The 26,241-nt window shown below is 43.7% G+C and overlaps 1 protein-coding gene across 4 annotated transcripts in view; it reads left to right on the forward strand.

Annotated features, from left to right (window-relative positions):
* The window catches only part of LOC119966108 (DNA topoisomerase 2-beta-like), a 221,267-nt gene that overhangs the window by 84,264 nt on the left and 110,762 nt on the right, over positions 1–26,241 (forward strand). For all 4 annotated transcript variants that reach the window (XM_038797331.1, XM_038797332.1, XM_038797333.1 and 1 more), the window contains 5 exons: positions 1,690–1,863; positions 2,009–2,110; positions 2,205–2,342; positions 5,868–6,006; positions 7,554–7,711. In XM_038797331.1, the coding sequence (XP_038653259.1) occupies positions 1,690–1,863; positions 2,009–2,110; positions 2,205–2,342; positions 5,868–6,006; positions 7,554–7,711 (711 nt within the window). The remainder of the gene's footprint in view (positions 1–1,689; positions 1,864–2,008; positions 2,111–2,204; positions 2,343–5,867; positions 6,007–7,553; positions 7,712–26,241) is intronic.

The following is a 26,241-nucleotide window of genomic DNA, read 5'->3' on the forward strand; positions in this document are numbered from 1 at the left end:
TATATAACAAGATTCCATGAACAGTAATGAGATAATGACCAGATAATTTTTCTGTGATGTTAATTGAGGGATAATTATTGGAACGGACACCAGGATAACTCAACTGTTATTTGATACAGTACCATGGGATCTTCTGCGTCCACCTAAAGAGCAGTTAGGACTTTGGTTCAATGTCTCAACCAAAAGATTCTCCAAAACATATTTTGATAAAATTCAGACAGGCTGCTGCTTAATATTAAGGGCGACATTTAGATGTAAAGCAGTGGGAATTTAAAGCCAGACTTGAGAATTGCTGAGAAATTAGTTGGCGGGCAAGATGCAATGTGTGCTTGTTCAGGGAGTGAAGTTCAAATGGGAATGGTCCCCAGTGGACTGTTCTAGCCATTGCTATTCAGATTCCTAATTTTGTCCGGTTTATATTAGCAACTCGAGTTCAGAATCACAACGCAAATGCATGAAAGTTGCCAGTGATTCCAAACAAGGAGTACTGTATCATAGAATCATAGAATGTACAGTGCAGAAAGAGGCCATTCGGCCCATCGAGTGTGCACCGGCCCTTGGAAAGAGCATCCTACCCAAGCCCACACCTCCACCCTATCCCTTAACCCCACCCACCTTTTTGGACACGAAGGGCAATTTATCATGGCCAATCCACCTAACCTGCACATCTTTGGACTGTGGGAGGAAACCGGAGCACCCGGAGGAAACTCACGCAGACACAGCTGAATCTGAAGAGACACTTCTTAAAATATACAATTAATTTTCCGAGTATGTATGATTGAAGTAGTGACTATTGAAGTTTGATTAATGAATGTATGTTGTTGTTCAGAGAAATAAATGGACAGCTGAAATACCATTTGAATGATGTTGAAAAATATGTAGGGCTATTAATAGGCAATGCACTAAATGTGTCCAATGATATGAAGCAGCAAACGAGCAAATATAATCCAGAGTTTAAAGTAGAATGTATATCAAAGTAAGTTGTGCTTAAATTGTTCAGTGTCTTGCTGAGCTGTGCCTGCAGTCCAGGTCCATTTGTTGGTTAGTGCCACAATGAGGGAAGACATTAAAGACCAGAAGAACAATCTATTTCATGAGAAAGGCAAGAGAAATATGGGCCTTTCATCCTTGAAAGAAAGAAATGGGTGACTTCCCTGGTATTGAATATTTAAAAGAAGGTAAATCTGGTATTTCAATTAAAATGCTCAAGGGCAAGTGAAGATGGCTTCAAGCTCGCAAAAGACAGAGTTTGGATTGATTATAAGAAGTTTGTTACACTTTAAGTGGACTATGGAAATCTTTAAGGATGCTGTGTTGATGGAAGAACTTTGCACATTATCTAGAAACATAAACTAAGAATGGCTGAATTATTCTTGTCCAAGTTTGTCTTTGTGACTTTACATCAGGCCACTATGTACCCACCCCGCTCCAGCATCACCCTCCTATTACAAAGCATATTCATTCAAAATTTTAGCGCAGTAAATTAATGATTACAAAATGAATATATTTTTAATGTGGGGATAGCTTTCATTCAGGGTGAAAGTGCATTAAAAATGACAACAAGCTTCAAAAAATGGGATGCAGGAGGGAAAAAGAATAGTGGATTGGAGGTAAGGAAAAGCAGCCAATGATATATATGTAGGATGTATGTTTTGATTTTGACAACTTATTTTATTTTTTGCCTAATAGATAAATGGGTTCCGGAGCTATGTTGATCTTTATGTGAAAGATAAGTTGGATGAAACTGGCGTAGCACTAAAGGTGGTTCATGAATCTGTGCATGATCGTTGGGAAGTGTGCCTGACCATGAGTGAGAAAGGCTTCCAGCAAATCAGCTTTGTAAATAGCATTGCTACTACGAAGGTTGGTATTTGAGAACTAGTGCACTTTTGTGAGTTACCCTTGCATTCAACCATTGCTTTTTGAAAGTAAGAAACTTTATACTTATTTTTCTTTCCATATTAAAATTATTAAGTTTCTGAATTTAATTGAGATCTTACTTTCACAGGGTGGTAGACATGCTGATTATGTAGTTGATCAGATTGTTAGTAAACTGATTGAAGTTGTAAAAAAGAAGAACAAAGCTGGTGTATCAGTGAAACCTTTTCAGGTTAGTTGTTAGCAGAATTGTACCTGCAACTTTTCATCAAAAACCATGTCATTAATTTGAAAAAAAAATAGATGCGTATTCTCTTTTTACATAGGTAAAAAATCATATATGGGTCTTTGTCAACTGCCTGATTGAAAACCCAACATTTGATTCTCAAACAAAAGAAAACATGACTCTTCAACCAAAGAACTTTGGCTCCAAGTGTGTCCTTTCTGAGAGGTTCTTCAAAGCAGTTAGTATTTCATTGTTAATGCATCAATATTTGCAATTTTATGTGAGTAGTTTGCTTATTGACATGGAGTTAATTTTAACCCACAAAAATGGGTGGGTTTAGGTTTGGGTGGCAGGTTAAATATTAAATTGGATGAGGAAGCCGCCCACTTCTGGTTTTTAAGAGAGCAGATGAGCAATCCGTTCTTGGGAAGTGGATCAGTCATTGAAACTTTTTAAGGAGGCTATGCGCTTCCATTTTTACTGAAGCACTATTTTGTACCTTTGACTGGGTTTCTTGGGTATTGAAAACTCAACAGGTAAAAGGAGATGAAAAGGGCTGTGGATCCATTGGGATAAGTTCTCTTACTCGCTACTGGTGGGTAGGAGGAGCAGGAGTGTTTTCTTGAGGCCCAACAAGCAAACCCAGTTTAAACCCCCTCACTATCTCCAAAATCTCACTCCACATTGATTCTCCCCCACCTCTACCCTCACAATCATCAACACCTGATCTGACATGGCACATCACCGTGGCTCTACTGAGTCGCCTTTCTACAAGATCTCTGATTCTCTCGCTGTCACTCCTGGCACTCCCCACAAATCCTACGATCTGCATCCCCAACAACTGTGCAGCTTAATTATCCTGAGCTGCAGCTCTTTCTGTAGAACTTTCCCATCTTTCAATCAGGCTGGTTTATGAGCAGGAAATCTGTTAGATTAAAAAAACCCGATATGCATTGTGACGTTGAAACCCCAATCCCAGTGAATTTCAGGGCCCCGGTGCAAATGGGAAAGTGGATGTTTTTTTTAAAGGAAAAGGTTATTCTGAAAATATGATAGCGATCTGTTGCAAAGGGATTACTAATATATGTCATGTAAGTATAGGAAAGGGTCATTCAGGCCATTTGCTTTGTTAGAAGATGAATCTGAGGAGATAGTTATATGGGGAACAAGGAAATGGCAGAGGAGTTACACAGATAGTTTGCACCAGTCTTTATGGTGGAAGATACTTTGAGCATTCCACTAATACTTACAAAAATGAGGGCGCAATTAAATACTATCACCATCTCTCGAGAAGTAGTAGTATTAGGGGCTAAAGGTAGGTACGTCCCCTGGTCCTGATAGCTTGCAACCTAGGATCCTAAAAGTAGTAGCTACTGAGATAGTGGATGCATTGGTTGTAATTTTCCAAAAACCCTTGGATTCTGGAGAATCGTAGAACAGAATCAAAGAATCCCTACAGTGCAGAAGGAGGCCATTTGGCCCATCGAGTCTGTACTGACCCTTTGAAAGAGCACCCTACCCAGGCCCACTCTCCCTCAACCCAACCTAACCTTTGGACACGTAAGGGGAAATTTAGCATGGCCAATTCACCTAACCTGCACACTTTTGGACTGAGAGAGGAAACTGGAGCATTTGGAGGAAACCCATGCAGGGACCGGGAGAATGTGTAAATTCCACACAGACAGCTACCCAAGGTCGGAATTGAACCTGGGTCCCTGGAGCTGTGAGGCAGCAGCGCTAACCACTGTGCCACCCTGTACACGAAGTACTGGAGGATTGGAAAATGTTACACCCCTTTTCAGAAGGTGGGGTGGGAGGCAAAAAGTGGGTAACTATAGTCTGATTGTTGGAATCAATTATTTAGGAAGTAATAGCAGCACATTTGGAAAATCATAATCTAATGAAGCAGAGTCAGCGTGGCTTCATGAAAGGAAATCGTGCCTGACTAATTTATTAGAGTTTTCTGTGGAAGTTGCAACTAGGGAACCAGTAGATGTGTTGTATTTGGACTTCCAGAAGGCTTTCAACAAGGTACATCACAAAAGGTTAAGTTATATAAGAGCCCATTGTGTCGGAGGTAATATGTTGTCATGGATAGAGAATTGGCTAAAGGGCAGGTAACAGCAAATGGGGATAAGGGGTTCTTTTTCAGGTTGGTGACCTGTGGGGTTCCACAGGGATTAGTGCTGGGACCGCAACTGTTTACAACATATATTAATGACTTGGAGGAAGGAATCAAATGTACTGTAGCCAAATTTGCAAAAATAGGTGGAAAGGTAGGTTGTGCGAGGGATACAAATAATTTGCAAAGAGATATTGTTAGGTTAAGTAAGAGAGCAAAAAAGTTGGCAAATGGAGTATAATGTGGGAAAATGTGAAGTTGTTCATTTTGGAAGGGAGAACAAAAGAACAGAGTATTATTTAAATGGAGAAAAAACACAGAAAGCTACAACACAAAGGCACTTGAGGGTACTTGTGTATGAAGCACAGAAAGCTAGCACACAGGTGCATCATGTACTCAGGAAGGCTGAAATGTTGGCCTTTATTCTAAGGGTCTGAAGTATAAAAGTAGGGAAGTCTTGCTGCAACTGTACAAGGTTATAGGTGAGAGCATATCTGGAGTACTGGAGGGATTGTCTTATTAACAAAGGTTAAACAGATTGGGACTCTACTCATTAGAATTTAGAAGAATGAGAGGTGATCTCATTGAAACCTATAGTATCCTTAAAGGGCTTGACAGGGTAAATGCTGAGAGGATATTTCGCCTCATGGGAGTGTCTGGGACCACAGGGCATAGACTCAGAATAAAGGAGTTTCAATTTAAGACTGAGATGAGGAGGAATTTCTCCTCTCCGAGGGTTGTGAGTCTTTGGAACCTCTTGCATAGAGAGCTGTGGGGGCAGAGTCATTGTGTACATTTGAGGCTGAGATAGAAAGATTCTTATTCAGTAAGGGAATCAAAGGTTACGGGAAAGGGCAGGAAAGTGGACATGAGGAATGTTGGATCAGCCATGATCCTATTGAATGGCACAGCAGGCTCGAGGGGGCGAATGGCCTATTCCTGTTCCTATTTCGTATGGCCTTATTTCCCAAACTCAATTTTTCCAACATCCTTCTTTCCAAACTCCAATCCTTTACCCCTAATAAACTCTAGTTTGTCCGAAGTTCAGCCACTCACCTTGTCCACCGCTATCTTTCACTCATCCATCATGCCTCCTTTTGTTGACATATGTTGGCTCTCTCGCAGCTCTTTCCCAAGACATTTAATTTTAAAACTTCACCTTCAAATCGCCTCATAGGTTTATGTCATTCTTCCTCCTCTGTTATTGCGTCCTTCTCCACTATCCTTCCATGTTTCTTCATGTCTTTTTCCCCCACCCCCATCCCTTTTATCTAGTATTGGAAGCAATTTTAACTCTAGCCTCTGAAACTGTTTGTCTCATTCTCATGACCTCAACTCACGAGTTTTAAAGCACCCACTTAGAATCAACCTTTTTGACCAAACTATCGATTTCCTTTATTCCTTCCATTGTAGCTAGGTGTCAATCCTTTCTCTCTCCCTCCAGCATGATTCTCTGCAGTAAAAGTACTATTTAATACCTGTTTCTGACATGTTGGAAACTTGTGTTGTGGGTTTCTCAAGAGTTCGTTATTCTTGGGGGTTTTATTCTATTTTTGTATGGTTAAGGATAAGTTGTTTTGCATTAAGATTTTCTTTTTCATGTGATTTTAAAGGAGATGAAAATTTCTTTGGTCCTTCTAGGCAAACAACTGTGGCATTGTTGAAAGTATACTAAATTGGGTCAAATTTAAAGCCCAGACTCAATTGAACAAGAAGTGTTCCTCTGTAAAACACAGCAAAATCAAAGGCATTCCAAAACTGGATGATGCCAATGATGCAGGTACAGTAAGTGTTTTTGCTTTTATATTTACTAGAATAACAATGACATAAGCTACCTTTTATAACCATGGTTAAAAATAGAATGGCTGATTCCTGTTATGATCCTAGTGAGAGCTTGTTTCATATTTGAAACTACAGTAGTTGCCAAAATTTCTAGAGGGAGGCAGTAGTATAGTGATAATTTCACTGGACTAGTAGTTCAGAGCCCAAGCTAATGTTCTGTAGACTGGGTTCAAATTGCACCACAACAGCTGATGGAATTTCAATTCAGTTAATAATTCTGGTATTAAAAGCTGGTCTTGGTAATAGTGACCACCATGAAACCATATGGTTGGTTCTTAAACACCCTCTAGCCACTCAGCTGTATCAAACCGCTACAAAGGAATGCAACCGGATGGACCATCCCGCATTGACCTAAGCACCGGAACAGATGTACACCCAGCCCTGTTGACCCTGCACAGTCCTCCTTGCTGACATCTGGGGCTTGTGGCAGGAGAACTGTGAGACTGAACAAGTCCATACATTCTCAAAACTGGGTCAGTGGGAATCAGGGGGAAAACGCTCCACTGGTTGGAGTGGTACCGAATGCAAAGGAAGATGGTTGTGGTAGTTGGTAGTCAATCATTTCAGTCCCACGACATAATTGTAGGAATTCCTCAGGGAGCTGACACCGTCAAGGTCCTAGGCTGCTTCATCTTCATCTCTATCATGACACCAGAAGTGGAGATGCTCTCTGATGATTGTATATAGCAATATTCAGGACTCCGCAGGTACTGAAGCAGTCCGTGCCTATATCCAGCAAGACCTCGACAAAATTCCGCTTCGGCTGGTAAATGGCAAGTAACATTTGTGTCACACAAGTGCCAGGCAATAACCATCTTCAACAAGATATAATGCAACCATCTCCCCATGATATTCAATGGCATTACCATCGCTGAATCCCCCACTATCAACATCCAATGACCAGAAATTGAACTGAACCATATAAATATTGTGATTACAAGAGCAGATCTGAGGCTGGAAAATTTGCAGTGGGTATCTCGCCTTCGGACTCCCCAATACCTGCCACCATCTATTTACAAGGCACAAGTCAGGAGTGTGATTCAATACTCTCCACTTGCCTGGAGTGCAGTTCCAACAACATCCAAGTAATTCAACACCATGCAAGATAAAGCAGCCCATTTGATTGGCACCCCATCCACCACCTTTAACTCTGTCCACCACTGATGCACGGTGGCAGCAGTGTGTACCATCTGCAACATGCAGTGCAGCAAATCACCAAGGCTCCTTCGACAGCACCTTCTTAACCTGTGACCTGTACCATGTACCTACACCACGTGGACTACAGCTTAAGAAGGCAGCCCACCGCCCCCCTCTCCAGGGCAATTAGGGATGGGCATAAATGCAGGCCTTGGCAGCGACACCCACATCCCATGAAAGTATAAAAAATATATATTTGAATGTAAATGTTTTTTCATAAGTTAGTGTAACATCAGTCTTTAGTGAGTAAGATGCAAGTTAAAGGATTTGTATATGTTTCTGAATCAGGTGGAAGACATTCTTCAGACTGTACATTGATTCTGACTGAAGGAGATTCAGCCAAATCCTTGGCTGTGTCAGGTCTGGCTGTTATTGGGCGTGACAGATATGGTGTGTTCCCATTGAGGGGTAAAATTCTCAATGTTCGAGAAGCTTCACACAAACAGGTACGTTTTCACTAAAGTGATGCAATATAAATTAAGATTCCATTATGCTTTCACAGTTTTGAATGAGGTATTTGTCTTTCTGACCCTGGGCAGATAGAAATCTCTTGCATGTAAAACTACTGTAAAGCTGTTGAGACACCACAGAATAACAGTTCTGGTGAGATATTATCGACGTGCTAAGAAATAGGAGCAAATTGTGTTTGCTGTGTTTTAAGTTGGGTTGAGGGGGGCGTGATCAATCTATGATTTGTCTCGGTGGTGCATGATCAGTTTCTGATATGGTTTCTCAAGGGTGATGATCATCTGTTAGTACCATTTCCCATTTTGCCCTGGCTGGACAAGATGTCAATTTCCTGTGGGACCATCCTTCTCATTCACATTTGTTTCTGATACTTCTTGCTTAGATAAAAGAATGTTTTATGATCCCTTCCTTGCCTATTTGTTCAGGATAAGGGAAATATGCCGTCATGCTCCCATGAATGATACCCTGAGCTCATCATCTCAGACTGCTTAACTGGTTTTAAATTGGATTATGATTTTAAGGCCATTTTGCTGGATGATGTTTTTCTCTCTCTGGTTACTTGGAATGAGTTACTTTATTTTTAAGGCAAAGGATACAGTGGTAAAGTTGCTTATAATCCTTAATAATATAGAAGTTTACAAAGTGGGTAGTACTTTTGAAGTTATATAGATTATGGATAGAGCATAAGTGAGAATGGTTTTGATGTCTGCTCTAATTTGAGATAACACAGCAAGTTATTTCTGGGAGCATGGATGGATCATTCAGTCCATAAGTCTAATTGTTCTATAGCCCATCAGTATGTCCTGTAGAACGTTATTTGAACAGACGAGTTTTGATAGGTTTTTGATGAGAGTACTGTCTTGCTATTTTATCTTTTTTTATCTGTCAGCGCTTAGTATAAGTCAGTTAAAAATACACAATAGCTTTACAAATATTACATAAGGTATACAAAATCTATATAAAATACATATAAAGTCAATGCTTGAAAGTGATTGCTAAGTGTAACACAATACATTCAACTAACACACATTAACATTTAAAAGAACTATAGAGTTACGAAAGCTAAATACAGAACATAATTCTAAACTTCCTAAATCAAAGATAGTTCATAATGTGAAAGAAAGTGATTCCTCTTAAACATCATAAGTTAAACTTCACTGGTTTAATGCACAAGGCTAAATGTTTTAACATTTGTTTTGCTTTGCACAATAGGCAGCTGATAATTTTAATTGCTAGGGAGGTGGATGGTTCCACAACAATACTAGTTCAATTAGTCTCACTGGATTAAGGGCCATATGTATGTTCTTCCTTGTCAATTGTGAGTGTGATGCTAAGACCAGGTCATATGATGAGCTAGTGTCCCAAAATTCAGCATAAACAATATAGGGTTGACATTCTTTGATTATTTCTCTGATGCCAACTTAATTGTAAATAATTCTCAATATTAAACTTTCCTATGAAATTTTGTGCCTGGTCATGGAACTCATTTGTGCCCAATTTCCACAAGGGGTCATGATTGGCAGGATGCTTTACATCCTCAACGGGCAGAAGAGTCAAGACTGAGGTAACCCTCCAGCACATCTACAATTTAGAATATGCTGACAACTGTACATTTGTGGCCCACACTGCAAGTGATATTCAGAACAGCCTCAACCCCTTCCCACTCAACATCAGTAAACCCAAAATCCATCACCAGCCCTCCCCTGGACAAGCACCTATATTTCTAGCTATTGTTATTGATGGAGAGACTTTAGAAGTAATTCAACACTATGGCTGCGATCGTGTGGTCTCGTTGCACCCGACTTGGGACACGATGGGGCCATTAATCTTGCAAGAGGTCTCATGAGATTTGTGACGCTCAGGGTGCCTCGCAACATCTAACGAGATCTCACAGGACGTAGAGATCTGGATCTTGCCCTCACTGGGTGAGATCCAGATTTGCATATCTAAGTGAGCAGTTAGCCTCACTTCAATAGGCCTGCACCAGTGTCTCCCAAGACCTGGGATCTAAAGCCCGCACCTGGGAGACCTCGCCATGGTGCTGTTTAGCGCTGGCCCACACTATTGTGGATAAGGCATAACGGCACCTGGGGTGGGGGGGGGGGGGGGGGGGGGGGGAACTGTGAGATTGGGATGGCATTTAAAAATCGTGTCCCGATCTCTTCCTGTACTGACGGAGTTCGTCAGTGCGGAAAATGAGGATAGGTGTGGCCAAGTTTAATGTAGATACGTGTGAGGTTATCCATTTTGGCCGAAAAAATAGAAAGGCAAGTTATTATCTAAATGGAAAGCAGATTCAAGATGCATCCGGGTGTCTTCGTTCATGAATCGCAGAAAGTCGGTTTGCAGGTACAGCATGTAATTAAAAAGGCAAATGGAATGTTAACGATTAATGCAAAAGGACTGGAGTACAAAAGTAGAGAAGTATTGTTGCAATTGTATAGGGTGTTGGTGAGACCACATCTGGAGTATTGTGTCCAGTTTTGGCCTCCTTATTTGAGGAAGGATGTGGTGGCATTGGAGGCAGTTCAAAGGAGGTTCAACAGATTGATTCCGGGGATGAAAGGGTATGAGGAGAGATTAAACAGTTTGGGCTTATACTCGCTGGAGTTTAAAAGGATTAGAGGGGATCTGATCGAGGTGTATAAAATATAAAAGGGATTGATAAAGTAAAGGTAAACCAAATGTTCCTCCTTGTGGGGAAATCTAGAATGAGAGGTCATGGATATAGGTTGAGAGGTGCTAGATTTAGAACTGAAACGAGGAGGAATTACTTCTCACAGAGGGTGGTGAATTTGTGGAGCTCGCTGCCCCATAGTGCAGTGAAGTTTGAGTCATTAAATGGCTTCAGGAAGGAGATAGATATATATTTGATAAAGAACGGGTTAAAGAGATATGTGCAACAGGTGGGGAGGTGGAATTAAGACTAGGAAGAGATCAGCCATGATCTGATTGAATGGCGGAGCAGGCTCGAAGGGCTGAATTGCCTACTTCTGCTCCTAATTCCCACATTCCTATTTGTGCGGGCTCAGTCAATTTTGCAATTGGGATGTTTACGAAACCATCTCTAATTAATTGTTTAATTGTCCATTACTGTTCAGGACCGATGTGGTAGGATTGCAGACGTGTTTGATCTGATTTGTTAGTTTTGGGATTGTTTCCAGTCTGTCTGTAGCATGCTGGTTCCATTGTACTTTCACAAATTACCCAGTCTAGATGGAATGCATATTAAGTTGCTGAGGGAAGGTAAGATGGAGTCCCCTTAAGCCGATCTTCTTCAAACTTTCTTTCCCGGGACCCACTTTTACCAGCCTGCCGAACTTCGCGACCCACGCCGGGCGACCTTCGCGACCCACGCCGGCCAACCTTCGCAACACCATTTCCAGTTATCTTTAACGAGACAGGTGAGCCTGATTGGTCCTCACGATCTCACTTCAATCAGTTTCACAGGAAGAGATGGCAATACACATATCAAGTGCAAAGTTCATCCCGTTTCTTTCGTCATCTTTGTGAGGATGGAAATCGAACCTCTTCGTTTGGAGTCAGCTGTAAGTGAATAATTGACTCTGGGGTCTCAAACTCAAAAGGATTTTTCATCCACCCCATCTCTTTCAAAATCCGAAACTTCTCTGGAAAGGAGCGACAGAAACTGTTGATCAGCGCAGCCAGAGATGACTGAAGAAGGCTTTTCTATTAATAGTTCCCTTACTAATACTGTTTTCTGTGATGTGCCGTAACAATGTGGGGAACATGTACTATTTTTGGCTCTGTACTCACAGTTGCCAACCTTCAAATTACTTTTGGAAAGCATCTATTTCTTCACAGTGTCGAAAGCAGCAATAATCATCCTTCCCTTGCAATTTGAGGTTCAGATCGTTTAGAATCGAAACAATGTCTGCAAAGGTTAGTATCCAAGCTTCATCGCCAAAGGACTGAGCCAGAGGTGACTATTTCGCAAGGAGGGAAGCGTGACCTTCATACCTCAATCTGTAAACACTGACACCCTTGACAGCCAACGTATCTCTGTGTGGAACACGAAATGTATGTGTTCAGCCCCCAGATCAAAACACAGTGCCTCAAAAAACCTGGTATTGAGTGTGCTGTGTTTGAAGAAGTTCACTACTTTCACAATTCCTTACAATACCACTTCAAGTTCGGATGGAATTCTTTTCGATACCAATGCCTCATGATGAATAAAACAATGATTCCAAAAAATGTCCTGGCCTCTTTAATCCTTATTATAACTCTTCTATTTTTCCCAGTCCATGTCGGCTGCCCCATTGCTTGTGATTCCTCTGCAATGACCCTAGTCGAGCCTGCACTTTCCAACCACATAACAATTCAATTCAATCTATGCTCGTTTCGACCATCAAACCATTGTCAACTACCCCAGACACACCCATAGCTACCGTCACAGTTTCCAAAGTCAGGTTGGCCTTCTTGAAAGTGAATCCTTGGAAAGGAACTGGTCCGGATGGAATCCTTGGTCGTGCACTTAGATCCTGCCCGGACCAGTTGGTGGGTGTGTTTGCGGACATCTTCAACCTCTCCTTACTCTGTTCCAAGATTCCCACCTGCTTCAAGAAGACTATCATCATACCGGTGCCAAAGAAGAACCAGGCAAAGTGCCTCAACGACTACCGTCCGATTGCCTTGACATCTATCATGATGAAGTACTTGGAGAGGTTGGTCATGTGGCACTTCAACTCCATACTCCCAGAATCCATTGCAATTTTCATACCACAGCAACACGTCCACAGCAGTTGGCATCTCCCTGGCTCTACAGTCACCCCTGGAGCATCTCGATAACAAGGACTCCTATGTCAGACTCCTATTCATTGATTACAGCTCCGCCTTCAACACCATAATCCCAGCCAAGCTTATATCAAAATTCGAAAACCTAGAATTTGGCTCCCTCTTCTGCAACTGGATCCTCAACCTCCTGACCCATAGACTACAATAAATAAAGATAAACAACAGCACCTCCTCCACGATAGTCCTTAATACCAGGGCCCTGCAAGGCTGCGTACCTAGCCCCCTATTATACTCCCTATAGTGAGTCGAATCTCGAAAAACAATGAATCAAAGTACTGGTGGGAGATAGAGACCTTAGTGATGTGGTATAGCGACAAGAATCTGACCCTCAACATCAGCAAAACTAAGATAGTGGTCATTGACTTCAGGAAGCAAACACCCCTATCTGCATCAATGGGGCAGAGGTGGAGATAGTTGACAGCTTCAAATTCCTAGGTGTGCACATCACCAACAATCTGTCCTGATCCATCCATGTCGACGATACGACCAAGAAAGCACAACAGCGCCTATGTTTCCTTAGGAAACTAAGGAAATTTGGCATGTCCACATTACCAATTTTATAGATGCACCGTAGAAAGCATCCTATCTGGCTGCATCACAGCCTGGTATGGCAACTGCTCTGCCCAAGACCGTAAGAAACTACAGAGAGTCGTGAACACAGCCCAGTCCATCGAGCGAAACCGCCTCCTATCCATTGACTTTGTCTACACCTCCCGCTGCCTTGAGAAAGCGGGCAGCATAACCAAAGACCCGTCCCACCTGGCATATTCACTCTTCCAATTTCTTCCACGAGGCAGGAGATTCAGAAGTCTGAGAACACGTACTAACAACTTCAAAAACAGCGTCTTCCTCGCTGTTACCAGACTCCTGAATGATCCTCTTATGGACTGAACTGATCTCTCAACACATCTTCTCTCCTGAGTGGTACTGTGCTCCATATGCTTCACATGATGCCTATGTTTTTGTATTTACATTGTTTATTTATGTATGTGGTATGTTTTTCTTCATGAATGGAATGATCCTTCTGGACTGTACGCAGAATATTACTTTTCACTATACCTCAGTATATATGACAAATCAAACCAGAAATCTCTGCGCCAGTCGTGCTGTTTGGTAATGTCAGGCAGCACAGCAAATCCTCAACAAATTCATTATGCCAAACATTCCTGACATAAACTAGCCAGGTTGCACAATCTGAAATGTCTGTACTTTCATCCAGTTGTATTGAGAACTCCTGTGCTGACTTTAAACGTGAAATATGCTGGGCCTCTAAATTCTCAAAAATATCAAATTCGGTGAGGAACTGTGTTATCACTAATGGAATACATTTCAGTTTTTCAGCTGACCTCTCTTCTGGGACCATATGAGCCATCACAAACATCCCCCACCTTTTCTCAACCTCCCACTCCCTGCAGAGCCCCTTAACTCATACTTTATCTTCTCCAACCGCAGGAAGTCATACAGGTCAGCCAACCAAGCCACTACCCCCGGTGACGATGCGAACCACCACTCCAGCAAGATTCGCTGCTGTGCAATCAGAGGCGAAGGCCACAACATCGGTCTTCCTCCTCTCCATGAGCTCTGGCTTCTCTGAAACCCCAAATATCACCACCACAGGGTCCGGATCCACCTCCTCCTCTGCTGTCCTGGAGAATTCAGAATGTCCAATTCATCTAACAAGCAAGTCTTTCGGGATTTGTGGGAGGAAGCACCCGGAGGAAACCCACGCAGACACGGGGAGAACGTGCAGACTCCACACAGATAGTGAGCCAAGCCGGGAATTGAACCCAGGTCCCTGGCGCTGTGAGGCAGGATTGCTAACCACAGTGCTGCCGTGCCTCTGTTAAATGAGGGTGTCCTCATTGTCATTAAATAGATTACTAGTTGGACTGTATCCAATCATGGAACAGTGAGCACAGAGAAAAGCCATTCAGACCATCATGCTTGTGTGAGCTCTTTGCAATCGTGATATTAGTTAGATTCACTCCACTTTCCCCATAATCTAACAAGGATTTCTATTTCAAACATTTCTCCAGTCTCCATTTTTCATGTTATAATAGAATATAAGTGAATTTGAGATCATCATAACTTGCTGCCTAACATTCTTTTCCTCATGTCACCTGTGGTTCATTTGCCAATTGCCTTAAAACTGTGTCTTCTGGTTGACAATTCATTTGTTGTGGGAAACATTTTCTCCTTTTTTATTATAAGAAAACTCTTCAAGATTTTATACCCCTATTAATGCTTCCCTTAGCCTTCTGTGCTGTAAGGAAATCAGTTCCAATTTCTGTAGTCTCTACTTATCTGAATACTTCTATCTTGATGGTATTCTGGTTAATCTCCTGTGGACCCTCTGTAATTGTAGTGAGCTACCCAAAATCAGCCAGCTACTCCAGTTGGGCCTAACCAATGCTTTATAAAGGTTTAGCATAACTAGCTTTTGTGTTCTCTGCCTTAATAAAACCAAGGATCCTGTAAACCTTTTAAATTCTCCATTCTAATTGTTCAGTCACTTTCTAAGATTTATGTATGTACACCTCAGGTCTCTCTGTTCCTGCACTCCCTTTAAAATTGTGGGCTGAATAATACAATGCATAGCTGGGGATGGGTTCCACACCCAGAGCTCGGCGACATACCGACCTCCAGGTCCACCTTAAATGCACCAGATATAGCACTAATTAGGACACTTGAAATTTGAGGCCATCATCACACTCAATCAGCGCTGGAGGGCAGGATGTGTGGCCTCTGAGGCTGTTAGCTGTGACCTGGAACGAGATTGCAGCCAGTAATTCAAAAGGTCCCCTGGCATGGGACAGTATTGGGGACCAGCAAATGCCAGCATTGTTCAGAGTTTGGAAGCTCATTTGGACTTCAGTGATTTATAAGTTTTTAAGGTGAGTGTGCATTTATTCGCGTTCTGCTGTCTCCAAACTTTGCCACTGAGCAGAGGAGTCTTTATTTTTGAATCTGAACAAGTTTTCCACATCTTCGCCGAGAGGAGTTATCTGGCTGTTGCATGTTTCCCTCCAGAGATGTCTGAGCCATTGGAGTGAGGCAGAAGCAAGAGAGAAGGGCCAAACCTTGATTTAATGATGACTCCCTCAGAGCTCTCCTCTGTGGAGTGTCCAACTAACCAATGTAGTTGATGCCATCCGATGGGAAGAGAAATGGAAACAAAATACGTACTACCTGAGAGGAGGTACCTGAGGAGGTCAACAGTGTTGAGCTGGTGTGGAGAACATGGTCTCAATGCCCGAACACACTCCATGACCTCATGAGAGCAGTCAGCATGAGTTAAGTCCTCCGCATGTGCAATCTTGTGCCAGTGTGCTACATGGTACCATTGCAAATGCAGGAGGAAAGCCAGATTGGCTGGAGCTCTTGGACACATGATGCAACAGAGATATTGCTGTCAGTGTGGTCCAGTTGGAGCGTAGGGAATTGACAGACTGTGCAGATGAGAGATGTGCACAGCACTTAGACTGCCAGGCACTTTGCTAATTATGTGTTGGCGGCATTCCATTAAATAAGCTCAGTAAGAAGTCTTACAACACCAGGTTAAAGTCCAACAGGTTAGTTTCAAACACTAGCTTTTGGAGCACTGCGCCTTCCTCAGATGAGCAGTGCTCCGAAAGCTAGTGTTTGAAACTAACCTGTTGGACTTTAACCTGGTGTTGTAAGACTTCTTACTGTGCTCACCATAGTCCAACACCGGCATCTCCACATCATTAAATAAGCTGCTAGTGCTAATGAGTGCAATCTTACACATCTTTTCAGGAGAAGCGAGCTAGCAATGTCCGACGGGCTAGATTGGTGGGGTGTGTTGGAATTAATGATCGTGAATCAATTTGAAGAGCAGGTGTTGATGCTCACTGACACAGAATCATCTAGGTCCATTGGCAGAGGCGAGAGTGGAGGAATGCATGGGTCTGGTGAGATGGCAAAAGGCACAAACTGAGAGTGCAAGTGGGAAGCAGATGGAGATTCGGCATGATTTATTGAAACTCATCCGGCATTGAAACCCCGGGAAGCTTCATAATTGGAAGCTTTAGATGTTGGTACAAGTATGTGTTGAGTCTGCATAGTCTCAACTCACATTGGACGTGAATTATTTTGCAGAGCTTAGTGATTTTGCGCTGATGTGGCAAGGTCCGTGATGACTACTGACATCCTTACTTATTTCTCTTTGTCACAGTAAAGCCTCTTCCATGAACCCTCCTCTGGATGCCTTGCCGACACCCCAAGGAGGAGGAAGATTCTGGGAGGATTCAGCGCTACATCCTCTCTCTGTCCCAAGCACCATCGTAGATACTGTTACCTCAATAGGGATTTGTATGTCAGAATGGAGACATGCCGGTGGCACGATGGTTAGCACTGCTGCCTCACGGGGCTGAAGACTCTAGTTCGATCCCGGCTTGGGGGTCAATATTTGTGTGGAGTTTGCACATTCTTGCTGTGTCTGCCAGGTTCTCACCCCCACAACGCAAAGATGTGCAAGTTAGGTGGATTAGCCACACTAAATTGCCAAAAAAATAGAATTAGGTACTCTAAATTTATTTTAAAAAAGAATGGAGATTGGCAGTTTAATGAGGGCATCTGGGGCCGTATGTGCATGTCTTGAGAAGTTGGAGGAGTGTCTGGAGTGATCCAGAGACTAAATCCAAGTTGAATGATGAGCCTCGAGTCACAAGGTCCATGGTGAATGTTGCAGGCAAAATAGAGGGATGCTATGGCCACGACTGTGGAGGTGTCCATTTAGGCCATGAACATTGTGGCCACCCACTCTTTGGAGCGCCAAACTTCCTGCATTGACAGACTGGAGATTGTCATGATCGGACAAACCAAACGTATTGCAGCTGCATCATCGGTGTGTGCTCTGACCTGCACACCATTGCTTTGGCTCTGAGTTGAGGTGCCCAGAGGCTGGGGACTGAGCACATATCCAGCTCCTGGGACCTCACCAGTATGCAGGGAGGACCATGCGGTCCTAGTGGCACAGGATGAGCAGCAGGTACCACCATCTGGAAACACCTCTCAGGGCACTTCTAATGGGGGCAGCATCTCTTCCATTCAACTGCCATTGACATAGTCCTCGAACAGTTCCATGGCAGCAGAAGATTCTCCTGCCTCACAGCAGAGGTCACCAAAGTGTCAGGCCGCTCAAGACTGCAGCTACACAGAGGACATCCGAGTAAGTCATCCAGGACAAGGGAGATGGAAAATTGGTATCCCCTTTCCAGTGCAGCAGCAATTGAGGGAGCAGTGCTATGCCAGACTACTCATAAATGTGTCAGAAAACTCCACAGTAGTCACCAAGAGGGACACATCGTTGAGTAGCTTATTCCTGTGAATGTAAATCATGATTGTACATTTGTAAATAAACCCTCACTTCACAATCCCTCATGCTGATGTTTTAATAGGCAGTGGGACTTGAATCAGGAGAAAACTTGATAATCTCGATGCAGGGCAGGATGCTTCTTGTGTTAATTTTTGGAAAGGGTAGGTTTGTTGACACGATGGAGCTATTTCATAGAATTTACAGTGCAGAAGGAGGCCATTCGGCCCATCGAGTCTGCACCGGCTCTTGGAAAGAGCACCCTACCCAAGGTCAACACCTCCACCCTATCCCCATAACCCAGTAACCCCACCCAACACTAAGGGCAATTTTAGACACTAAGGGCAATTTATCATGGCCAATCCACCTAACCTGCACATCTTTGTGACTGTGGGAGGAAACCGGAGCACCCGGAGGAAACCCACGCACACACGGAGAGGATATGCAGACTCCGCACAGACAGTGACCCAAGCCGGAATCGAACCTGGGACCCTGGAGCTGTGAAGCGCTTGTGCTATCCACAATGCTACCGTGCTGCCCAGCTCATGGCACATTGCTCATGGATCAAGGTTTGGATATATAGCGTTCACACATCTCTGATTTCGGGACTTTGTAAACTGTTGAAACCTTTGCCTTATTGTTGAAAGCTCTACCTTATCAAGGCACACCTAGTGTCACAGCCTTCCATGCGATCTCAGCCAGAGCCTTCAACCTGAATGTTGCCGCGTTCCATCACCTCATCCTCTGAGAAGTGGCCCATATCTGTCGCACCCTCATTGTCCAGGCATTCCCTCTTTAGATAACAAGGTTACAGAGGGCACAGTATACCACATCCATCAGCGACACATGTGAGGGAGCGTACTGCAGAGCTCCTCCAGATTTCAAGGCATTTGAACCTCATTTTCAAGAGGCTGATGGTCTGCTCGATGATGACCCTGGTCTTTCCGTGGATGTCATTGCACCTCACAGGTGTCATTAGCCACCCCTCAATGGGTATTCCTTGTCACTTACAAGCCATCCATCCAGGGCTTCAGGCTTGCTGATCTGGCACCTTTGAGTTTTGAAAAATGAAACAGTTGTGGCTGCTGCCCAGGTACCTGGTGTATACCTGCATAATGTGGCGATGACCATAGTCCAGTTGGTTGTTCAATGAGTTTAACCCTTCCTGTTGATGAAGGTGCAGGACTGTCCTGCAGAAGCCTTTCTGACATGAGTACAATCAATAGCTCCCTGCACACCCTTGGGGAAACCTGCAATCATCACAAAACTTTTGGTTCTACCCAGTTTACTCTGTTCATCCAGTGTGAAGGAGATGTAATTCCCTGCCCTTTAAAATATAGTATCAGTGAAGGCGTTGATGCAGTGGTGTGCAGCAGGCTACATTATGTCACTGAGGTCTCCACATGCTGCCTGAAAGGAGCCTGTCACGAAGAACTGAGCGTGAAAGTGACTTTTCAAGCTCCCGGCATCGGATGTCCCTCCAACACAGTTGGAGGAGATCTCCCCTACGAACATGTCACAGAGTGATATGACTCTTGATAGCCTGAGCCTTCTCTCACAGAGAGTCTCTGACATCTGCAGATAGCTCAGTCCTGGCCCCGAGGTGCTACATAAGACCACACACGACTCCACCAAGGATGTATGACGTCTTCAATACCCTCTTGGTCTGACACAGCTGGCCCCTTCATGAACCACTGGTGCATCCTGGACCTTCTGCTCTGCCTTCTTCCTCACTCTCTCCACCACCACCACCTCCTCCCTGGAGCTTGTAACTCCCACTGAGGCCACAATGCAGATTGTTTTCGGCTACTTTAAAGCTTTGGGTGATGGACAAGAATTGAATAGTGTACTTTAGTGAATGAAAGACCTCTAATTAATATGAGCTAATGCATCTAATGAGTAATTAATATGTTCCTTGAATGAGTCAATCCCAGCAGTTACAGAACTCTGAACAGCTAAGATGAGACTCGGCTAAGCTATACGTTTTAAGCCTGCTCTAATAAGTTTCCTCAGGAAAATTGAGAACCTCCATTTGGTGTCATTCAGACTGTAAGCGTCTTATTGCTGACACAACATATTGCTGTGAATTAGGTCATTAACAACAATAAATACCTACTTAAATGAAATTTGAACAATAATAATAATCTAATAATTTTATTATTGTCACACGTAGGCTTACATTAACACTGCAATGAAGTTACTGTGAAAATCCCCGAGTCGCCGCACTCCGGTGCCTGTTCGGGTGCACAGAGGGAGATTTCAGAATGCCCAATTCACCGAACAAACATGTCTTTCGGGACTTGTGGGTGGAAACAGTAGCACCCGGAAAAAACCTACGTAGACATGGGGAGAACGTGCAAACTCTGCACAGACAGTGACCCAAGTGGGAATCGAACCCGCAACTCCGTGCTGTGAAGCAACAGTGCTAACCACTGTACTACTGTGCCACCCACAATAAAGCGGGCGGGCTCCCAATTTTAAGCCCACCTGCTTGCCATATGACCCGACATCACCACGCCCGATAATATATCTCCAGGGGCAGGGAATTGAGAGCATATTATTTCTGTATCATTTCATCATCTTATTCTTCCTACCAAAATTAATTACTTCTCACTTCTTTGCATTAAATTTTACCTACTTGAGAGTTCCCATTTCACTATATGTCCTGAAATCTTTTACTATGCTCTTCACGGTTTGCTACATTTGAGTTTTATGACATGAGCAAACTTTGATATTGTGACTTTTATACCGAAGTTATATATCATGAAGAATAGTAGTCTTTATGACTACTGCTCCTGGGGGCTCCCCACTAGTTTGAAAAACAACTGTTCAACCTACTTTCTGCTTTCTTTCTCTCAGTCAATTTGGAATCCATGCAGCAATTTAATTTGATGAGCTTTAATTTTGCTAGTAATTCTATTATGTGATAGTCTATAAAACACCATTTTAAAAATTAATTTACACTTCAGTTTCCCTGCCCTCATCAACCTCCTCCATTACTTCACCAAAAAAAATCTCAAATCAGGTTAATCAAACACAATTTGTATACACTTCTGTAGAAGAATCACATGGATTTGAAACGTTAACTCTGTTTCTCTCTCTCCATACATACTGTCAGACCTGCTGAGTTTATCCAGCGTTTTCTGTTTCTATTTCACAATTTGTGTACCACACATTTGTGCTGACTTCATTTATTTGTCCATACTTTTCCAAATGCCAAATAATTTTGTGCTAGATTGTTGGCATTAAAAGTTTCCTAACCATTAGGTTTAGGCTGAATGGCCTGGGAAACCAGGTTTATTCTTCAAAATAGTGAAAGATTATTTCCACTTGTTCACTTTGTATGCAGCAGCAAAGTGATCCAATACAGTACGCACTGCACATACCCTAGGTAAGATGCAGAAACCCATGAGTCAGAGCTTGCCGTTTCCGAACCACGTTGTTACAGTGCAGCCAAGACAATGGTAATTACCTGTTCATATGCAGAGGTATATACTCTTAATATGAACAGGTACATAGAAAAGCAGGATAACATTTAACATGGACATGTGCAGGCTGCCTGTCAAGCTCCTCCCAAGAAACAGTTGGGTGATATAAATTGCAGTGTTTTCAGCATTTTATATCAGAATTTTGTTTTGAAAGTATCTGCAGCATGTACGTACGAACATATAATTTTGAATTAGCTGAGCGATTGCATGTATCAGCAACGGTGCCATCAGGCAACACCTACACACCATTGACCTGTTCACAAATGCTAAGTTCAAGTCAACTTACAGGCCTTGCAAAAGTGAACTCGTGAGCAGATGATGCAAGATCATGCAGGGCGCCATAGCTATTTCTCGAAGGTTGAACTTGACAATACATTGCATTGGTTATTTTACATAATTTAAGTGGCAAAGTGGCAAAGTATTGAGGCACATTTTATTCAACCTAAACCGGTGAGGGCAAAGTCATTGTAAGTGACATAGCTAGCGAAGCAGCAAATGTTTTAGCATGTATTAAGGATGACATTGAGTGGTCTAGCTCATGAACACGATGACATAACAGATTGGCTGAAAACTGGAAGTATACTATATGGTTGCTGTTCACACCATCAAACTAGACACTCTAGGTGAGAATTGAAGTGACTGATGTGGCATTTTTGTGGGGCACAAATTCTTAACAGGTTTATTCAATAGAAGGAGTGGAGATGAGGTTCACCTTTTATATTACGAAGTGAACAGTGCCATGACTTTCATACTTAATAGTGTCAGTGATATCATTTGTCACAGAGATCACAGGCTTTCTGCATAATTACTTTGCAGCACTTCATGGTAAAGATCTCTGTCTCGCTCTCTCTTATGCTCTCCTTTTCTCCCATACCACTTTTTTTTGATTGTCTGCCTGATCTCCTCTATCGCCTTGATCTCCTGCCTCGCCAATCCATGGTACCTCTTTCTATTCCCCACCCCATGCTCCTCTGATCTCTCGCTCCCCTCCCCACCTCCTTCCGATTCGTCTCTTTTGATCCCCACATCCCCACGCTGCCCACTTCAGATTTCTTCTCTTTATACAGGAAAGCAGTGAATGGGAGGAAACATGCTTCAGGCCAAGACTGTAGCTATACCTTCAGCTACATTTATGCATGACTGCAACATTGGGCAGGGTTGGGGATGTTGGTCGAGCATTTAGGCTCAGCACACAGCCCCCACCACCCGCTCTCACCCACCACCAGTAATACTGCCAGTATTCAGAGTTTGAACTAAAGCAGTACTTCCTTGCAAACAAATATGAAATGTGACATTTTGCTTCACAAGTCCAGCATTTAAATTGGTATGCCATTAAATCTTTCTGAACCAGTTTATAGGAGGATCACAAAGAGCACATCTAAGTTGATTTAATTTGTACAGTTGGCATAATTAAATGACGATACAAAAAATTGACCCCATGGTCAAACAAGTTCTGAGAATTCCACTTGAGTGAACATTTCCAGCAATATTTTGAATATGATATTTATATCTACAATCATGAGAGCTATCTTGATAGTATCAGAGTTGATGCCCACTGTTTTGCTCAGTGACACCTGTCCAATATGAACATTTATGGAAAATTCATTAATAATGCATGGAGGTCGCAGCAGAGCTTTTTGGTTTTGGTTCCCTAGTTTTGCAAAAACCTAGGAAGCGATCGACCGGCCACGTTGCACCTGAACAGGAGCGCAACACGACTGGTAGACGTTGGGAGAGGCCGCCAGCGGGCTTGCTGGCAGCATTTTACGCCTCGCGAGATCTACCCAGGTCTCCTGACATGTTGCAATCAGGATCACGGTCACAATGGGCGGGACGAAGCATCGCACGCCTAAGTAGCTTTAAAACCTGTTTAGGCGTGCAGACCCGGGAACTATCGGGCATCTGGCATCTACTGGCCTCCGCGTAGTGACCCCAGCTGGGCGCCATTCAGTACTGGTCCACACAAATGTGGACCAGGCCGAACGGCACCCAGGGGGGCTCCCAGGCCATCTGAGGCCCCTGGGTGGTCAGGGACAGTGCTAGGTGGCTCTCTGGCCCTCTTTCTGGAACACTGGCACCTTGACTGCCAGGCTGCCACTTGGGCACTAACACCCTGGCACTGCCAAGGTGCTCAGGGGCACTGCCAAGCTGGCAGGAGCACTGCCAGAGAGGCGGTGCCACAGTGGCACGGCCAGGGGCTTGGGGCGTCATGCCCATGAAAGGAGGGTGGGGGGAATGAAGGGTGGGGAGATGCAGGGCGAGTATGAAGGGTGGTGAATGGTGGGGTTCTGATTGGGGAGGGCAAAAGGGGCGGGAAGGCCTGAAAAGGGGGGGCCCTCAGTGACCCAATAGTGGGGTGCTATCACTTGAAGGGGGGGTGCCCATGTGTGTGTTGGGGGGGTGACATTGCCTGTGGGTGGGGGTGTGAGGACCCTCAAGCCCACTTGGAGACCAGGGCACCCTTTCAAAATGGTGGCCCGATCTCTGAGGAGCCGGTCTGTACAGCGAGTTCAGCTCCCCAATGGTGAAAATAATTCTAAGTGTGGGCTAGCGCGGTGAAAAACTCCCCAGGGTTCCAAAAAGTAACTAAGTGTGGTTAGATAATGGTGGCAAACCCGCCAACAGAGCCAGGAAGAAATTCCCAGCACGGTAGCACAAGTGGATAGTACTGTTGCTTCACAGTGCCAGGGTCCCAGGTTCGATACCCACTGGATCACTGTCTGTGCGGAGTCTGCACGTTCTCCCCATGTCTGTGTGGGTTTCTTCCGGGTGCTCCGGTTTCCTCCCACAGCCCGAAGACATGCAGGTTGGGTGGATTGGCCATGATAAATTGCCCTTAGTGACCAAAAAAAGGTTAGGAGGGGTTATTGGGTTATGGCGATAGAGTGGAAGTGAGGGCTTGAGTGGGTTGGTGCAGACTCGATGAGCTGAATGGCCTCCTACACTGTATGTTCTATGTTCTAAAATTCCGCTGCAAAGGGCACTTGGAAACTTTTCCGATAGATCACGCCCATAGACACCAAATATATGTCTTTAAATCTTTCAACATAATTAGGCCAATGAACCTTGTGTTAGTGACCTGGCTTGGAATATTTAAAAAATATTATTATTAGATATTTGTGGAGAATCATGCATTTAATTAAGTGTTTCAGCAGTACTATAGTACCAATCTTAGTTGGAACTTTTCCAGTTCCTATCCCTCAAGAAGATTGGATTTGCAGTGAAAACAAAAATCTGTTTGTTAATTAATAATATAATAATCACTTATTGTCACAGGTGGACTTCAATTAAGTTACTATGAAAAGCCCCTTGTCGCCACATTACGGCACCTGTTCAGGGAGGCCGGTACGGGAATTGAACCCGCGCTGTTGCCTTGTTCTGTGTTACAAGTCAGCTGTTTAGCCCACTGTGCTAAACCAGCCCCTGGTTTTATACCAATGGAATTATACCATTCCTTTGCTTCAGACTTTGCATCATTAATACTTTGGAGACTTAAACTTTCTTAATTCTTGCAATCTGAAGTGTGATGGCCTGCATTGTCATCTCTCCCCTGCTCACCCTTGGGTCCAAAATTCTGCTGGAAAGACCTACCAGATCTCTTATTTATCCATGTTCATTTCAAAAATGCTCCGCAATTTAAATTGTAACTTAAAAGGAATCCACTACCGTTTATCAGTAGCATAATTCTTTGCTCAGTATGCTTTTTATCATGAAAAAATCCTCCGATTTACCTTACAGCTGTGCCATAGGAGATCTGTTAATAATGCAAGCTTGCCTTTTAATGGGGCTACAATCTGCTAATGTTTGCCGGGCATCTTAGCAAAAAAGAATCAGCATTTTTTTCTGTTTCTCAGATAATTGAAAGAAAGACACAGCTATAGTGTGGGAAATTTTGCAGCATCCCCAGTGGCCATGATTCTGACTGTGGGAACATGTAAATTAGGTAAGGTGGGTAGCTGCTCCTACTGATGGCTTTCCAGCCATCCCTGACCCAGTGCCCATAATCAGGTTGGGTAAGGTGTCCACCAGGGTGCTCACCCTTATACCAATTAAGGCCCATAATTTCCCTCTTAAGTGGCAATCTGGGGCCTCAATTCGCTTCCACTGTCATAATACGCTAGTCAATAGAAGATGGGGGAGAGTGGGAATCTTGTTTTTTTTCCCACCAAGGTTGGTGTAATAGGGGCGTAACCTGCCCACAGTGAGAAACTTCCCCAAGATCATGCCTTCCACCAGGCCTCCAAAATCTATCCCCCTGTCCCACTCCCTAGAGTGCCCGATGCCTCCCTGTCCGGAGGACTCGCCTTGTCCTGTTTCAATGACATTTCTTCATGGGCCTCCTTGCAGTCTTAGCACCACCCACTGGAACTATTGGAACTGCGAGAGCTGCCAGTCAATCAGATCAGCTTGCTGCTTTTGAGGGCGAACTAATTTCCACTGAGGGATGGAAGTCCAACCCTCAGCTTGTTAAGTCACCCGCACTGTATTATCACTGTGCTCCTTTTTAAAGTTGGTAATTTTTCTGCCGTACTTTCTTCCAGCGGGTGAGGAGGGGAGGGGAAACAGTATGTCCATGCAACTAAAGTTCAGCCTGGTGTCATGTCCATTTGCTGTATACACATACACACCAGATGCCACGAGCTGACTTGTTTGCCATGTTTCATGTTCTTTAGTGCTATTAGTAAAGTTGATGTAGGGCAGCACGGTGGCCTAGTGGTTAGCACAGATGCCTCACGGCGCTGAGGTCCCAAGTTCGATCCCGGCTCTGGGTCACTGTCCGTGTGGAGTTTGCACATTCTCCCCGTGTCTGCGTGGGTTTCGCCCCCACAACCCAAAAATGTGCAGAGTAGGTGGATTGGCCACGCTAAAT

The sequence above is a fragment of the Scyliorhinus canicula genome, chromosome 5, assembly GCF_902713615.1.
Source record: "Scyliorhinus canicula chromosome 5, sScyCan1.1, whole genome shotgun sequence".
NCBI lineage: Eukaryota > Metazoa > Chordata > Chondrichthyes > Carcharhiniformes > Scyliorhinidae > Scyliorhinus > Scyliorhinus canicula.